The sequence below is a fragment of the Anabrus simplex genome, chromosome 2 (genome assembly GCF_040414725.1).
Source record: "Anabrus simplex isolate iqAnaSimp1 chromosome 2, ASM4041472v1, whole genome shotgun sequence".
In the NCBI taxonomy this organism is placed as follows: Eukaryota; Metazoa; Arthropoda; class Insecta; order Orthoptera; family Tettigoniidae; genus Anabrus; species Anabrus simplex.
Window position 1 is genome coordinate 292,590,009 of NC_090266.1, and position 18,916 is coordinate 292,608,924.

General features: G+C 39.2%; 1 protein-coding gene across 1 annotated transcript in view; it reads left to right on the top strand.

Moving 5' to 3' along the window:
* The first annotated feature begins 3,296 nt into the window (after nucleotides 1-3,296).
* Nucleotides 3,297-18,916, top strand: part of LOC136862785 (aristaless-related homeobox protein) — a 210,342-nt gene continuing 194,722 nt past the window's right edge. Inside the window, exon 1 of the mRNA XM_068226517.1 lies at nucleotides 3,297-3,504. Within this exon, the coding sequence (XP_068082618.1) occupies nucleotides 3,297-3,504 (208 nt within the window). The remainder of the gene's footprint in view (nucleotides 3,505-18,916) is intronic.

Sequence of the window (18,916 nt, forward strand, 5' to 3'; positions counted from 1 at the left end):
GCTACGTTGCCCGTACGACGCACTCAACTCACTCAAACGGAAAGTTACTCCTGGGCTGCGTTCACAAAATACGACTCCGAGTAAAGTATCGCGGAGTAACTGGTAAGGTTAACTCTGAGTGCCGGTATTTCGTGAACGCTTGGAGTTAATACAGAGTAACAGAATATGGCGAATCAATTAAGGAAGATTATTTGTTTTACCATAACCTCATTTGCGAGGAATTTAATGTCTAATTTTCAGGTGATTTTTTTCATAGCAGCGTGCTATATGAGTTATTACTACTTTCCTCACCAAGTTGTGCCTTAAAACAGTATCCGTTATTCTTTATCTCGTAGGAACAATATGATTACATTGATGATCAATACCAATACATCGGATCCGCACTGGTGCACAATAAGCCATTTAGGACAACTAGCTATGTAGATTATGTTGTTAATAACTACGACGAAACTGAATTTAAACAACGTTTTCGATTGCCCGGATCAGCATTTGAACATCTACTCAGAGTCATTGGCCCTAAACTTTCTAAATCCAAAATCGGGGAACGAGGAAGACCATTGCAAAACCCACGAAAAAACTTCTGGTTGTAATTTGGCTCTTAGCACCTGATCCGTACAGATCCGTTTCGTGAGAGTTATAAATGCACTGTGTGGTATTTCTGATCATATAATTAAATAGTCTGCCTGCTGTCATTTCTTGATGGATACAGTACTTTTGCATCCATCTCTTGGCACAGGCCAGAGTAAAGTGTAGCTTCCACCGAAGTCCCAGTCAACATCATGGCTGTGACAATATGGAAGCTGCTGGGGTATGGGTAGTGCTGAGTAATGACATTCAGAGCACGACTAGTGCTTCTGAGTGTTATGAAAGGTGCTGATCACAAGGTCAGTCATGCTGCAATGTACTTTCTGACCCAGTGAGGAAAGCAATGGCAAATTACCTCACTCCTCATCTTGCCTAGTACGCCTCATTTTGGTGCTGCCATTGGTTTTTGGGGTTTCCTTATAACCCTACAACCTTTGGTGGTGCTATTTGAGGATCCAACCAGCCTCTGGGCTGTTGACCAGACAGACAATTAAATGGTCTCATTCAGAAGGTCATCTAAAGTATTTAAAAAATTACATATTATACATTTACCAAGGAAATCTCATAAAGTTGTGGTTAATAAATCAGCTGATCATTATTATAACATGGATATTCTTATAAAAATTCAATCATGTTATTTCCGCCGGTTATTAAAATTGGTACGGCACCTATGTTTCCTGTTTTAAACGATAATATCCCCTTCTTTATTCAATATATAACGGCCTTCTTTGTGAACAACTAGAAAATAATTTGAATTCATTGCCATGTCAATATACTCGCAGTTAATATTTTTCACAGCCACCAATGAATGCATTACTGCGCATGTCGAGTTAAATCTACCCACCTATTTGCGTGGAGTAAAAAGAGTATACTCTGAGTTAACTCGAATGCATTTTCTGAACACATTGTAGAGTTAACTCTTTACTTTTGTGAACGGATAGAGTTAACTCCGAGTTTACTCGGAGTTGGAGAGTAGTATTTTGTGAACGCAACCCTGCTGGGCGCGATTTTCATCACCTCGGTTTCTCCGGAAAACAGTACGGTAAGTTTGTGGGAGGAAAAGCCACTAAGAAAAAATCACACTTCGTATATGTAGAACAGAACTAACCATATGGCACGTACTGTTCGTTAAGAGCCTTGGCTTGTCAAGACGATTGCTGCAGATTTTAGAGTGGCACGTGGTCATTTTAACAACATCCTCAACAGTATTCTTTTATTGACCGGATTCACTGCCTCTCCTATCAATAAACCCTCACGATGCTGTCCGAACCCCTTTTCATCCCTCAGGCCAGGATAAAATCTTTTGGACCAGTCGGGGATCAAACCCGTAACCTCCTGGTGAGAAGCTCATATGCTAATCCTACACCACGGGGCAGTCAAGTGATAATAATAATAATAATAATAATAATAATAATAATAATAATAATAATAATAATAATGACAACTGTTGAAATTTCGGTTAGTCCTTGATGTTCTGTTCCCAAAATATAGGGTTCAATCCCCACTGAGGCAATAGATTTAATAATGGTTGACTAATATAACTCTATGTCGCTGGCCTCCGACAGGTTAAAAAACTCCTGTGGGACAATATTTCGACACCCTGATGCCTGTGAAGACATTGAACAGACGTTAAACAATTGATAGAAATAGTTGTTATACACATTGTTAGTACTTGAACCTATTATAAACCATTATTGCTATAATAATGAAACAGGCGCCAAATAAATTAAATTGTTGGAAATCAGCTTCGAATATGCACCCTGGAATCCTTGCACAACCTTAAACTTATTGAACTAATAATCTGATTAGTCACATGATCAATTATTATAAAGAACGCAAAAATAATTCACTGGTAAAGTATATTTCACTTTAAAGTTTTCATTTTTCTGCTATCTTGCTGTTTGCGAATAATGGATGTGGAGTGGGGGTAAAAGGAAGAGAGAGAGCATGCGAGGTAGTATGAGTGAGTGAGAAAATTAGAGACGAGGGGGTCCTGGGGTGGGAAGGGGTGCGTATAAGAGGGAATGAAGGACATGCAAAGGTAAAAGGAAAAGGGGGTCCTTAGAAGGTTTCACATCCATTCTGATTCAAAAACAACACGTCTGCGCAGTCTGGTCAATAATATAACCTCCATCTCTCTTGCTCGTATTTCACTGTTCTCTCTCCTTCTTTCTCACCCCCCCCCCTTTCTTCCTTTCCTTTTTACTCACACCAGTTCACGATACAAACATCTAGAGCAAGAGTACAGTTTCTCACTTGAACCTGGAGGGAAAAACGGGGAACAGGAAACTTGGTGGACGTACTTCCAGTGCTGTGCGTGCTTAGATCTCCATTCGCAGGAAAAATGAAACATTTACCTTGAGATCTATCAATTCATTATTGAGGGAGTCAATATCAACTGATACTACCGAGTATTACGACGTTAGCTACTACTCCTAAGAATAAAACTAACGACAAGCATAATTATTTTACTGTAACAACTACAAATTCACGAGTTATGAAATAATTTATTTTCTAAGCACAATCAAAGGTATTTTGGAAGATTACCGTAGAGACTGAAGTACCTGTGCGAAATAACAGTAAGAATATTGTTTGAGTGGCTCACAGACTCATTAATGAACGTAACTTGATTTTGTAGCAGCTCCTGTACGCCGTGTTACTGCCATGAATGAATAGCGTGTAGCTCGTGTTGTAATTCCACCAAAGTGAAAATGGAACTGAAACCCTTAGTTGATATGACTGAACTTCAAACCCTACGAACCTCAAATAACTGTGGCTACTCTATCAATGGGCTGCTTAATTCTCTCTCCGGAAGTCCTGGAGACCCCCTGGTTTCATCAGCTGTAGGAATACTTCCAGCATCGTCTCCACCAGCCGTCTCTACACTCATGACATCATTCACATCTTCACCAAAATTCAGTAAGTAACGTCAGTCATACTTCAACCTACTGCGTAAAAATATGTGTTACTCAGAACAATATTACGTAGTCTAATTTCTGTTTGTTTCATTTCAATATAACTCCCTCTCGACCCGTATCCATTTCACGACGTGTTACATTTAGGCCTGCCTAGAACTGCTCAAGAAATCAAACATTCCGTAGTTTAAGGCAACTTCGCATTTCTCTTGAATTCATTGTGTTGGTTATTGTTTTCGTATTTTAACGCTTGAGATCAAGGACCGTCTAATATTACAGTATATAACTCTATAATTTTAGGTTATTCGGTTACTAAAAAAACAGGTTAAGTGTGGAAATATGAGAGGTGGTCTGTACGCAATTTATAATCCAATAGTAATATATGACGCTAACATTTACACATTTGATGCTCATGTCGGTTAAATATTTCTACTTGAATTTGTACTTACACACAAGGACAAGAAACTGTACCCCTAAATAACTCTTTATTATATAAAATAAAGTGGCGTAAGACTTACGTTGTTCTCAGGTCTAATGCAAATTTTATGCAAACAGGATATATTCTAAATCAGTGTTTACCATTTATTCATTTAAATATATAACTTTTTCAATATCTGTATGTGCAAATTTGATGTAGATTTTTTCTATGTAATATAACCTAAGCATCAACCAAAATTTCCAAGAAACGAGAACTCTTTTGATCTTTTCATAGTTATCTATTGTTACATCATTTCAAAAATCACTTAGAATAATTCACTTGATTGGGGTTTGGAATTTCGTTCTTAGAATATTGAGGGCAAGAATATTTATTACAATTATTTTCAAATCAATGTGTGCAATCGTTTCATAAATCATACCTAAAATGAGTGTAATTGGAAGAATTCACATTATTCTACCTCAAACTATTCTCAAAATAAAACACAAAGAAGCTAGATCATATGATGCAGTCATGAAATCAAATTCACAGCCATGGCTGCGTCAGAATAAGAGAAATGCTTCAGATTTTAATTGTAGACTATTTTAAATTTGTTATGGATCAGTAATATCATAATATTTTGAAGCGAATTTCATTATGGAAATAGTATTTAAGCAGCAATAGTGTATCTGTAAAAAATGATGAACTCTTCAAATAAAATGTATCCTATCATAGCTACGTATGATATGCGGTAAATTAATTTATCAATTTAAATATTGCTGTAAATGCTCATGTCTCAAAAATTATGTTTCTCACAACCAGATATGTTGGACGTGTTGTCCAACTTGTAGACATGTTACTGTGTAATCGCATTTTAATTAGAGCATCTTGATACATAAGTTTAGCATGTTTTACTCGTCAGGTATATATCACAGATACGTACATACATACATACACGTGTGAAAGACCAATCTTCGATCTCTTGTTGATATTTTATTATTTATTATTTATTATTATTATTTTATTATTTATTACTTAATATTTTATTATTTTTATTATTTAATGAAACGACTGAAAATATGTTTTACTTCTGTTCGCATTCATTTCTACTTATAATATTACTTGCCGAATATAAAGGAAAGAGAGAATTATGTTAGCGGTAGAAGTTGTTCACAAATCCTGGAATTCTATAAATGTAACATACCTGTTTAGCAATTTTCAACATCAGTCGATCAATTGAATAACTTGAGGCTCGTCCAAATAATCATATATCCATTTCTTCATCATAGACATCCCTCATTCACCCCAAAACTGAAAAATAAGTGTCTTGCTGAAAGTCAACAAACCATTATCAAGCTATTGTCTTGTAAATACATTTAATTCTTCTCCACTACTGTTATTCACAAAGTGGATACTATATCGGCAGTCTGAGCCTAACACTCCACATCCACTTCGCAAGTGAAACTAACTCTCCTTCCAAACGCTAACAAACATCTATCAAGTTATTTCCTCCCCACCACATTCCTCTTACTGCCAAATATAGTTAGCAGAACCTAATATTGATGTAAGCTAATTACGAGTTCTCCAGCTGAATCGCAGGGAAGAGAAGAGAGTAGACTCTGTTCGCTGGTTATATCTGGCACAGCGCTGTGTTGTTATTGTTCATTGTTGGTTTCATGTGTACCGGAATCGACCTTCATGTCCACCACACCTGTATACTAATGATTACTGTCGAATAATAGTGTATTGAGAGTAATTACCTTAGGTCAGGAGAACTGAGGATTGATAATTTCCTGGAGTGAATACTTAAATTTCAGGCGCAATTCATCCTCGGAATAACCATTGCTAACCTCTGGGGCTCAGGATTGAACCAATCACTGATCTGTTCACAGTTCGTGATCTATCTACAGACAGATCTTATAACACACGCACGAGAATTTAGCTCCCTGTTAATATCACGCGTCTGGAAATCGTGCTTTCTTGGAAACGTGTATTCGCATTCAAGAACGTTCTGATGGTATTTATTAATTTGGATTTAATTTCATCATATTTGAATGTAAGCAATAATAATTACATTGTTATTGTAGGTTTATTAATTTGAGTGACACTCTCTGTATCAGTTGTATAAAACTGCAGTTGATTAACGAACACAGGCAAATGCTCCTTATGAGTGGACAACTTAGGAGAACATTTATTAACTATTCAATTGCAAATATTGTATTGCACTTCGAAAGTAAATTAAACTACACTTCCTAAAAAGCATGTGAACTACGAGTAATCCTCTACGTCGAAGGAAGATGCATACAGACCGGGCGAGTTGGCCGTGCGGTTAGGGACGCGCAGCTGTGAGCTTGCATCCGGAAGATAGCGGGTTCGAATCCCACTGTCAGCAGCCCTCAAGTTGGTTTTCCGTGGTTTCCCATTTCCACACCAGGCAAATGCTGGAGCTGTACCTTAATTAAGGCCATGGACGATTCATTCCCACTCCCAGTCCTTTCCTATCCCATCGTTGCCATAAGACCTATCTGTGTCGGTGCGGCGTAAAACAAATTGTTAAAAAATATGCATACAACACTATTTCGGTTACGGAGGCTTGAATAAGAGATACAGTATTAATATCTCCTTATCGCGTGATGAGATGTTACAACGTTGCAGAAAATGTTGAAAAGTTTGGGCTAGGAAGATGAGAAAGGAGACGATTTGCTCGAGTTAGTGGTATGCTCCGAGCTGTCAGTGGGGAGATGACGTGGAATAACATTAGTAGACGAATAAGTTTGAGTGCTGTTTTTAAAAGTAGGAAAGATCACAATATGAAGGTGAAGTTGGAATTCAAGAGGCAAATTGAGGCAAATATTTTTTTAAAAGGAAGTGGAGTTAGGGATTGGAATAATTTACCGAGGGAGATGTTCAACAAATTACCAGATTCTTTGCAATTATTTACGAAAAGACTAGGAAAACAACACACAGGGAATCTGCCACCTGGGCGACTGCCCTAAATGCAGATCAGTGGTGATTGATTGATTGATTGATTGATTGATTGAAATTAAGCATGTGGAACTTTATGGATATTCACATCCCTTTGGTTCGGATTCCGCATTAACTGAGATCCTGGAACGTATGATGACAAGAACAAGTCATGTAAAAATAATAGCTTGCTTTATTAACTTGACACACTTAGGATGGATGCCGAAAGCCGTTGCGGTTTGGAATCAAACTACTCACCTATTATTTCCGAGTCCTTGCGTGGAGAGTGTTTTGCTGGTGGTTTAACGTCGCATTAACACATGAAAGGTTATCAGCAACGAAAAGATGGGAAAGGGCTAGGAATGGGAAGGTAGCGGCCGTGGCCTGACTTAAGGTGCATCCCCAACATTGTCTTTTGTGAAATTGCGAAACCATGGAAAACCATCTTCAGGCCTACCGACGGTGAGATTCAAACTTTCATTTATTCTATGGAGAAGTATTATTCATCACTGAGCACAAAAGCTGACCTTTTTCCAAAACGTAGATCGGCGTGTTTGTGGTATAGTAATCACTAAAATATATCGTCGTTGCCGGGGCGAAACCTCCTATGTGATAATATTTTTGGAGATATGCTGACCCGCAGCACATACGTTATGAAGAGGGAGAATGCCTTGACAACTGTCACACAATATTGCACCTTAGATGACAGAACCTTACCGGCCAAAGTTCTAAGATAAAATATTTCACATAGGAGGTTTTGTCCCGGCAGCGACGATATATCGGCGTGTTTGTGGTACAGTAATCACTAAAATGTGGGAAACGTCCGACAGGCTCAATATGAACTATTCTCTTATGCTTTTAGACATTACTAATTAACTGTTTCTTGCCTAGATCTATCGAATGAAATTGATCTTTCACGTTAAATCTGATGTCCAAAATTAAGTGCGGCCAGTATCCAGTAATCGGGAGATATTGGGTTCGAGCCCCACTGTCGGCAGACCTGAAGATGGTTTTCCGTGGTTTCCCATTTTCACACTAGGCAAATGCCGGGGCTGTACCTTAATTAAGGCCACGGCCGCTTCCTTCCCACTTCTAGCCCTTTCCTATCCCATCGTCGCCATAAGACCTATATGTGTCGGTGGGACTTAAAGCAACTTGCCAAATGAAAATAAATATTTCCTCGCCATTTAATTGTTACTCTTATTACTGTTAAATTTATTGTGATTAAGACTCTTATTATTATTATTATTATTATTATTATTATTATTATTATTATTATTATTATTAACATAATCAAATTCGTAATACAGTTATATTTATGTTATGTGTCAATTCTTAAAATTACTCCCTAGTTACTTTAATTATATCACTTGTATGCAGTTGTTAACCTCGGTTTAGTGTCGTGATATGAGTATACTTACATCATGGTTTAGTGTAAGGAAAGGCTTTATAGCCGTAACTACGACAAGCAAAACGACAATTCAAGACCACCAGCGAAATTCAGTTAATGAACTCCTGATCCTACATTTTTTTTCCTAGTTGTTTTACGTCGCACCGACACAGATAGGTCTTACGGCGACGATGGGACAGGAAAGGGCTAGGAGTGGGAAGGAAGCGGCCGTGGCCTTAATTAAGGTACAGCCCCAGCATTTGCCTGGTGTGAAAATGAGAAACCACGGAAAACTATTTTCAGGGCTGCCGACAGTGGAGTTCGAACCTACTATCTCCCGAATACTGGATACTGGCCGCACTTAAGCGACTGCAGCTATCGAGCTCGGTGATCCTACATTTGTGGTAAGAATTGGTCTTACTTTTCGGCTTATTGGTGTTGATGAAGTATTTATGAAAACAGAACCGTTGAAGTATCGCAAGAATTTAAATGAGTTATAATTTTGGAATAATTGTGAGACCATATAAAAGTATCCTACTTTTGTGTGTAGAGGCCACCATTTCCGTAACATACAGCAGGTATTATGGCAGCTTAATTTTTTTTCTAAATACCTATCCAATAGAGTGTATATTTCCGTAAAATCCGAAAGATGAAAGTATTACAGGGCCGCTTTTTCTGCATTTTTCACGACACCCACTTTCAAGTTCGGACGGTGAATGTGACCTCAAAGATAAGACGTAAGTTAGCGAGAATTCTCAATCTGCGACATGAATAGACCCCTGCGATCTGTTGAGCTAAAACTGCAATACGTGAGGAGTGCAAGTTCGGTGACGATAGCTCATTCAAAGATTTTTCAAGCATTTCTAAATATGGTGCTAGTTTTTTATTTTTTTAAATGCAAAATTTGAAAAAGATTTTCCCCCAAAATAACGACCCTATTATACTTTACACTTTTATAGTTATTTAGAGAAAAGGTAGTTGTGTACTTTCTGTAGTTTAGTGAATAGGATGGTCTTGACGCCCAAAAGTGGGGTATATTTTAGGTTCTCAACATGTTTGAAAAATTATAACTCTTAGACTTCCTATTTGAACGGTTGTTCTGCACAACATGTATATAAACAGGAATAAGCCACACAATATTTTACAGACCAATTCGTACCATAAATGTAGAACAAGGAGTTCATTAACTGGTTTTGGCTGGTGGTCTTAAACGTTTGCTTTTGCTAGTTGCTTTACGTCGCACCGACACAGGTAGGTCTTATGGCGACGATGGGACAGAGGGGGGCTAGGAGTGGGAAGGAAGCGGCCGTGGCCTTAATTAAGGTACAGCCCCAGCATTTGCCTGGTGTGAAAATGGGAAACCACGGAAAACCATTTTCAGGGCTGCCGACAGTGGGGTTCGAACCTACTATCTCCCGAATACTGGATACTGGCCGCACTTAAGCGACTGCAGCTATCGAGCTCGGTTAAACGTTTGCTAGACACCAAACCTATTGTATGTTTCAACTGAGTCACCCTTATACTGAAAGTACCTATAACTTCCCACTGGAGCACCTAGAACAAAACCAGAGAACAAAAAAGCAAAGATCCCTCCGTATAGGCAATGAAGGCCCTTGGAGGAGTGAAAGGTAAAGGCTTCCACAATTGTTAACCTCGGCACTTCATGGGGCAGAGTGGTTAGCTCTACGCCCCGCCGCCTTTGCCCCCAGGAATTAATCTGGTACTCATTTTTGGTGTAGGCTGAGTGAACCTCAGGGCCATATGCACCTCCGGAAGTGGAATCTCGTTTCTTAAATTTTACAACTTCCTGACGGGGATTCGAACCCACGCAGAGAACAAACGATAAATTACTAAATCTTCTGGTACCAGCTCCACATTCAGTGCACTTTTTTGCGTTCCGGTCCCTGAGCGAGCTGCAAAGAGGATGGTTCAACTTTGAAAGGTTCCATAGTAAACGAATCGGGGGGAAGAGAGAAACGCAGTATTCGTGAGGAAGTAGTTAGACACTATGTGGTGAGTTTGTTCCTCAACACGCCTGTGCTATGGGTCGTGTGTTCCACTGAAGTCTGAATCCGTTGGGAGGATATCCAAGGTGAAATACTGTTATAGTCTGACGACCATATTCTAATTTGTGATAATAATCCCTGAATAACACTCATGAAAATTGGACAACGTGCCCTTCCCGTGGTCTTCATGTGTAATCAAACAAAACAAACCACGTATCACGAACAGGTCACTGAGAGCCTTGGGTTGCTGTTGCCCATTCAGATAGTCTGCAGCGTGATGAGGGTGATGGCATCCTCAGCCGTACTGAGTCCACTGCCTCCTAATATCGGACAGCTTCTTGCAAGAGCCGAGAATCGACAAATACCTGTGGTAACTAAAATGTGAATCATGTCTTAAGAGTACTGCGAAAAAATAATTGCGGAAGGCTGTTTTCAGGAACGTTGCCTTGTTCAGTCATTTCTCCATTTCTTAAGCAAGAAGGACTCTTTCCCACACATATAAATAGCTGCGTGCCTCGAAATTTCTCTCCGTCGTACATACTGGCTAATGCATCAATGAGTGTGTTTTATTGTGTGCTTATTTCTTTATTATTAACTAGTGATTAGTGGATAAATATTTCTCTATATTTACAAATTTTCTGACATTGGAAATTTTCACAGACAACTGTTACTGACCGATAGCTTTGACACCGTATTGGAAAAACTCTACATGCTAAGTGAGGGAGACCGAGCTCGATAGCTGCAGTCGCTTAAGTGCGGCCAGTATCCAGTATTCGGGAGATAGTAGGTTCGAACCCCACTATCGGCAGCCCTGAAAATGGTTTTCCGTGGTTTCCCATTTTCACACCAGGCAAATGCTGGGGCTGGACCTTAATTAAGGCCACGGCCGATTCCTTCCCACTTCTTGCCCTATCCTGTCCCATCGTCGCCATAAGACCTATCTGAGTCGGTGCGACGTAAAGCAACTAGCAAAAAAAAAAAAAAAAAAAGAAGTGAGGGAGAATGGAAAACGATCTTCAAATGTACTGACGAAATCAAGAGCAAGATTCGCAGTAAATAGAACATGCAATGTTCATGACATACAGAACTTATTGTTCGTGTTTCATTTGTGGAGCAACTAAGCCTGGGTCCTACATAATGAACTTAAAAGTCAACGTAATATTATTGCAGCTTTTATGTCACAAATCGCATTCTGAATTTATCACCTGGTACAGATCTTGAAATTGTCCATTTTACTTGCGGTATTCATAATGTTGATCAGGATTCCCCATGATGATGATCATGCTTTCTGTTCAGGTTTATCTATGGTATGAAATACGAAAACTGATTCGGTATCTGTAATGCTTTGACTTATGATTAACTTGTCTAAGTAAGAATAAGATAATATATTTTACCCTTATATGTTTTACATATACTGTGCCATCTTATAATAAATCTACGCACGAAAATTGTATACTACTTGTGAAGGGTTATCTATATTTTTTATGAGTTTGGATATGCCCATCAATAATATTACAGATTACTTGCAAAACACGATTTTTTCCCAATTTATACCGCCAACGCCAACAGTTTAGTCCTGATTCTATAACATATTAATTACAAACCAGTATAAAATATTTTAGTAAATTACCACCAGCTGTACATATTGTTGGCTGAATAGTTTTCGTTCAATTGCAGAGAATATATCTTCATTATACCTTCTAGTGGTTCCTGGATAACGATGTGGGTAGTCTTCCTCTCGTGAGCATATTGATGGCAATAAATCAGGGAAAGTCTTCAATCAACCAATCAATCAGTCAGCCAATCACCACTGATCTGCATTTAGGGCAGTCCTCCAGGTGGCAGATTCCCTATCAATCGTTTTTCTGGTCTTTTTAAAATTATTTTAAATAAGGTGGAAAGTTATCGAACATCTAACATGGTAAATTATTCCATTTCCTAATATTCCTCTTCCAAAATAAAATATTTGCCCCAGTCTGTCCTTTTGAATTCCAGCTTCACCTTCATATCTGATCCGTTACGCGGAAAGGGACCCAAAGTCGGCAATGGAAATTTTACAGCAGAGTTGAACAAATGTCTCTGGGGTGTAAAAATTGCGGGACTCTTAAGACTACTGCAGGTGAATTGTCAAAGCGTGCATAATAAAATTATTGAATTTGAGAATTTTACTTAATCATACCATGTGGATATTGTCATTTGTACAGAGTCATGGCTGAATGGGAATATAATAATTATAATAATAATAATAATAATAATAATAATAATAATAATAGTCGTATGGCCTCAGCTACCGTGTGCAGACATTTCTATTTGACGCCATCTGGCTGTCTGCTCGTCAATTTCGATGTTCCGTTTTACTCTAGGCCCACTAAATGGCAGACCGAGTAAACCGACACTCTCTTGGACGTCTATGGCTGAGTTTTAATGAATTTTGTGGGGTAAACACAAAATGTGCCACCAGAGATCATTTACATGCCGACATCGTACGACATGGAGTGCCGAATGGACTTTCTTCCGCCGTTCAAAAATCCGACTACCTCTGTCGGGTTTGTACCCGCTGTCTTGGGATCCGGAGGCCGACACTCTACCACTGATCCAGAGACAGCTCATGGGAATGTAAATAGTAGTGAAGTAAATCAGGCTGATTTCATTATATATAGAAGTGACAGAGAGTCGAGATGTAGCGGAGTATTTATCTGTGTGCGGAAGAACATAGGCAGTTGTTTATAATGAGTTGATGAGAATCACGAAATATTGTGTGTGCAAATCATGGAACAAGGGAATGCCAATCCCATTCAAATAATAGGAATATACAGGGCGTCTGGTAACAACTTCTCGATACTCGATAGGCTGTACGATGTTACGTGTGCAGGCAACAATATGCAGAAAAGTTTTATAATTGCAGGTGACCTAAATCTTGCGGATATAAACTGGTCTGGCGATGCTACGGGGAGGGGCTACAATCAGGTCGCAGTAAACAAGCTAATTAGGGATGGTGGATTTACCCAAGTAGTAGATTTAGACACTTTAGATGTTGAAATGAAATGGCGTATGGCTTTTAGTGCCGGGATGTGTCCGAGGACTTCGGATCGCCAGGTGCAGGTCTTTTGATTTGATGCCCGTAGGCGACCTGAGCGTCATGATAAGGACGACACATACACCCAGCCCCCGTGCCAGTGGAATTAACCAATTATGTTTAACATTCCCGACCCTGCCGGGAATCGAACACGGGACCCCTGTGACCAAAATCCAGCATGCTAACCATTTGGCTATGAGTCCGGACATCTTAGATGTTTATCTTGTAAGACCCGAAGACTTATACATTAATTGTATGGCAGTACCAGGAATTAGCGACTATTCTGCTGCAAAATTAAATATTAGATATCCCTTAAATACTAAAGTAGATAATGAGGAGAAATTAAAAGCATACCAGTATAGTAAAGCTGCCCCTTTAAATTACAAGAGTTTCTATGGCAAATATTTCTCAGCTGGGCATCACAAGGCGGGCACATAAACGTAATGTGGGATAATTTCGTTGATATTATTAACAGGGCTATGATCAATGATCTTCCGAGCGAAATTCGAAGTGAATGCAGATTGTTTGTGGACGACTGCATAATATACAGAAAAATACAGAATGCTAGCGATAATAGGTTATTATAAGCCGATATAAATATACTCCATAAGTGGGCACTCTATAACAAAATGAAAATAAATTCTCGAAAACGCACTCTCATAAGAATTGAAAAGAAACATAGGCAAGGGGACTTTCAATATTTTCTAGGATCGACGCTTTGGTTGAGAGTGACTCATGAAAATATCTAGGAATCCACGTAAAGAGAGGTCTAAAATGGGACACTCACGTAAGAAGTGTAATTACCAAAGCGTACAAGACCGTACGTTTCATGATGAGGGTGCTAAAGGGCAGCAGTTTCCGGGCGAAGGCACAGGGCTTTAAATCACTCATTAGGCCAGTCCTGGAATATGGAGCAACCGTATGGGATCCATACCAAACAGGACTCATTAAGGAACTTGAGATGGTACAGCGAAAGGCTCCAAGATTCGTGATTAATGATTTAAATCCTAGAAGTAGTGTGACAAGTGTGATAGAAAAAACTTGGGTGGGAAACACTGGGGTTTAGAAGGAAACGAACACGGTTATGAGCCATGTATAATGTCTACACAAATAAGCCAGCTTGTGGAGAGTTGAACAGTCGACTAGAAGAGCCCTGTTACATAAGTACGACAGATCATCCACATAAAGTAAAATGTAGATTGCAGGAAACTAACTATGGTCAATATTCTTTCGTAAATCGGAGAATTGATGACCTGCAGCTGTCATCGAGTCTTTTCCCAAAACTGTAAGATGCTTCAAGAATAGACTCCAGCATTCTGTAAATTGTGTGCAAATTTCGACGTTAATTTTAATGCACTTTTAATTGTAGTAGTAAGGCATCTGAGTTATTAAACATATGTGTGAATTTGTATATGACGGTGTTGTAATGTTAAGCTAGTAGTAAGGTCAACCTGTAGTATCGTAAGCCGTAGTGTTTAGCACTGGAGATACTTATGTTGTATGTGAATTTGTATATGATGGTGCTGGATTTAGAATGTTTAAACTCTAGGTAGTAGTATTTCTTGTGATATTTTCCTTCCAGGGAATTGCCTGTTGTACTCTTGTTGTTGTTGTAAGTTACAATGTAAAATTTTGAAATAATTATGGTACGCGTGAATTTGTATGTAATGATGCTAGATTTAGAATGTTTAAACTAGTAGTACTTCTTGTCATATTTTCTTTCCATGTAATTGCTTGTTGTACTCTTGTTGTAGTTGTTGCGTAATTATGTTTTAACTTTATTACCACACTACTGTAAGTGATGATTGCCACCGGGATATTTCCCAATTGCGATGTAATTTCTAATAATAATATATTCTGACTTCTTGCGCTACCTGTGGGTCTTCTTAACAAACTAAGCTACGCAGCAGTTTGAATATTCGTCACTCGACGTCATGAAATCTTTGTTTAATTGGTAAGAAAATTAGTGAAAGCTGTAATTCAGGTTTTTTCTCAAAATACAGTTTTCTTAATAGCAACAGTCAATACTTAATATCTTCTGACCGGGCAAGTTGGCTGTGCGGTTAGGAGCGCGCGGCTGTGAGCTTGCACCCGGGAGATAGTGGGTTTGAATCCCACTGTCGGCAGCCCTGAAGATGGTTTGCTGTGATTTCCCATTTTCACACCAGGCAAATGCTGCGGCTGTACCTTAATTCAGGCCACGGCCGCTTTCTTCCCACTCCTAGGCCTTTCCTATCCCATCGTCGCCATAAGACCTATCTGTGTCGGTGCGACGTAAAGCAAACTCTAATATATATATATATATGTATCTTCTGAAATATTTCACTTAGACGCACGAACTCTGTTTCAAAATCTTATGCCATTTTTAGAACTGCAGAAAGTTCAAAAATAAAAAAATCCTACTTTAGATCCCTTTCCTTGCAACGGGTCACATAGTATGATCTTCCATACTTCTAAAAACTTCATTCAACCTTATTCATTTACTAATGTCGTTCCACGTAATCTCCTCTCACAACGCGGAATATAGCGCTTAGTCGAGCAGCTCGTCTCCTTATTCCCAAATCTCCCCACCCGAAAGTCTGCAACATTTCGTAACATTACTCTTTTGTCGGAAATCACACAGAAAACATAGTACTGCTCTCCCTTGGATGTTTTCCACTTCTCGTATCAAATAATGATGGTGAGGGTCCCATGCACTGGAACTATAGTCAGGCTCCATGGCGAAATTGTTAGCATGCTGGCCACAGGGGCCCCGGGTTCGATTCCCGGCAGGGTCAGGAATTTTAACCATCACTGGTTAATTTCACTGGCACGAGGGCTAGGTATATGTGTCGTATTCATCATCATTTCATCCTCATCACGACGCGCAGGTCGTCTACGGGAGTCAAATCAAAGGACCTGTACCTGGCGAGCCGAACTTGTCCTTGGACACTCCCGGCATTAAAAGCCATACGCCATTTCATTTTACTGGAACTATACTCTAATTAGGGTCTTACCAGTGACCTATACACCCTCTCCTTTACATCCTTGCTACAGACACTAAATAACTTCATAACCATATGAAGAGATCAGTAAACTATTCACAACTTTGATAATGTGAATATCCCAAAGATGATCTTTCCTTTTATTAACACCTACGTAATTAGAATGATCCCCATACTCTGAACACTCCATCACACAGAAATGAAAAATGAAAAAAGAAATCCTCTTCGTGAAACTTACAACAAGACATTTCACCCCGTTTACCATCATACCATTGTCTGCTGTCCATCTCACAGCGAGGTCTTTTTGCAGTCGTTAACAATCTTGTAACTTATTTATTACTCTATAGGGAATAAAATAGTCCGCAAAAGTCCTTATTTGTTATTCCAGTTCTTTACTTATATCAGTTATATATATATAATACCACCTTCCGGAACACCCTATATATCATTACAGGATCAGATAACTGTTACCTCCTCTAATTCTCTGAGTTCTGTTTCTAGAAATTTAGCCACCCATTCGATCACTTATTTATTAAGTCGGATAGCACTTATTTTCATTGGAAGTCTCCATGATCTATCATTTCAAAAGCCTTGGATAAGTCGATAGCGATGCAGTCCAGTTGACCTCGTGAATCAAAAATATATTTCATATCTTGCTGTAATCCTGCAAGATCAATCCCAGTGGAATAAACTTCCCTTAACCTGAACTGAATTCTTTCAAACAATTCGTAATTTGGGAAATGTGTCTAATATACTGTAATTAGAAAGGTTACAATTCGAAGGATGAGTCTGCCCAGGTAACGTACTCTTAAGAAAGGGGACACTAGTTTTTCAGAGTCGAAGCTCGAAAATAATGATATATTTTGCAAAGAAAAGCCAGACCAGGGCTCCTGTATGCAGGCCTGCTGACAGGATTCTCGGGCCCCTAAATCCAGTAAACCCCATCACACCCCTCTCACTTAATTTAACCAGAACTGCGAACTTGAAGGTTATTTTATAACCAATAATTACCTGATCATCAGCCCCTGGCGGCGGAGTTTGCACCAAAAATTGCTGTAATGATGGTGTAAAATGGCGCAAAATTGTTATCGGTGCAAATGTGGTGTATTTGTGGCGCCAATAGCGACAATGGATGTACGGATTTAACACCAATGAAAAATGCACAGAAACTGCACCTTAATTACATCACATATATTTTCACATTCATTTACACCATTTTTACACCAACAAAGTTGGTGAAAGGTAAGTGACATTTTAAACCAAAGTTACACCAAACATGAAGTACATTAATTGGACAATTTCTGCACCAAGTTCGCGCCAAAAGTAGACCAACGTTTTTCTTTCAACCTTATTTATTTTCAACACCACTGTTGATCCTCAATTTGCTTCAAAAAAAAAAACCTCCAATGTTACAACGAAGGGTTTGGATGTATTTGTGGAATCACCTTGGTGCCATTTTAATACAAATTTTGTGCAATTTTCTTCGTATTTTTGTATTCTTATTGGCATTTAAATGTAGGCCTATCAGATTTTTTTATTTTTAACTATTTTTTTGGCCCGGGCCCCCGGGCCCCCGGGGACCCGGGCGCCTGGGCATTTGCCCATTCTAGCCACCCCCCTTGTCGCCGGTCCTGCCTGTATATGTACGCCTTAGTCCCATCTCCTGATACGGAGTCGAAGTTGAGGTGAGATGAACTTACTATCTGCGCACTTTTTATCGATAGATTTGTGCACGGGTTTGAGGAGTAAGGAGGGAGCAATTCCGGTTCCAGTAGTACTGCCAACTGAATGGAAATGAAATCTGAATTGAATCGATAATATGATCATCGATATGAATTTTGGTAAACCTTTGTTATCTTAAGCCAACAACTGTGTCACACACACATTATATAACATTATATAAAATTTATCGATGTGAATCTTATTCCTGGAGTGAATTCTATAGTTTGGCTTTGCTGTGTAAATAACAACAGTACTAGTACGTAAAGTGTAGCCTAAGCCAGATGTCGCACAGCGATGCATAAGCGATTCATAGTTTGTGTTTCAAAGGTTGCCAGTACGAATCTCGAAGATTGCCGAGGTCGACCGATTCAGCACTAGGGTGTAAATCTATCCAGAAAAGGTGCGCAGATAGTATATGGCATGTTCTTACTCTGTTAACCATTTTTAACCACATTATTAGTTTTTTTACTTCGAATTTTCATCAAACAAACACCAATAACCATCCACATAGCAATGAAATGAAATGGCGTATGGCTTTTAGTGCCGGGAGTGTCCGAAGACAAGTTCGGCTCGCCAGGTGCAGGTCTTTCTATTCGACACCCGTAGGTGACTTGCGCGTCGTGATGAGGATGAAATGATGATGAAGACAGCACATACACCCAGCCCCCGTGCCATTGGAATTAACCAATTAAGGTTAAAATCCCCGACCCGGCCGGGAATCAAACCCAGGACCCTCTGAACCGAAGGCCAGTACGCTGACCGTTCAGCCAACGAGTCGGACCACATAGCAATCATTTTGTCTGACGGAGGATCAGACGCCATATTCTTTCGACCAAAACTAACGCCACGGAGACGAGTC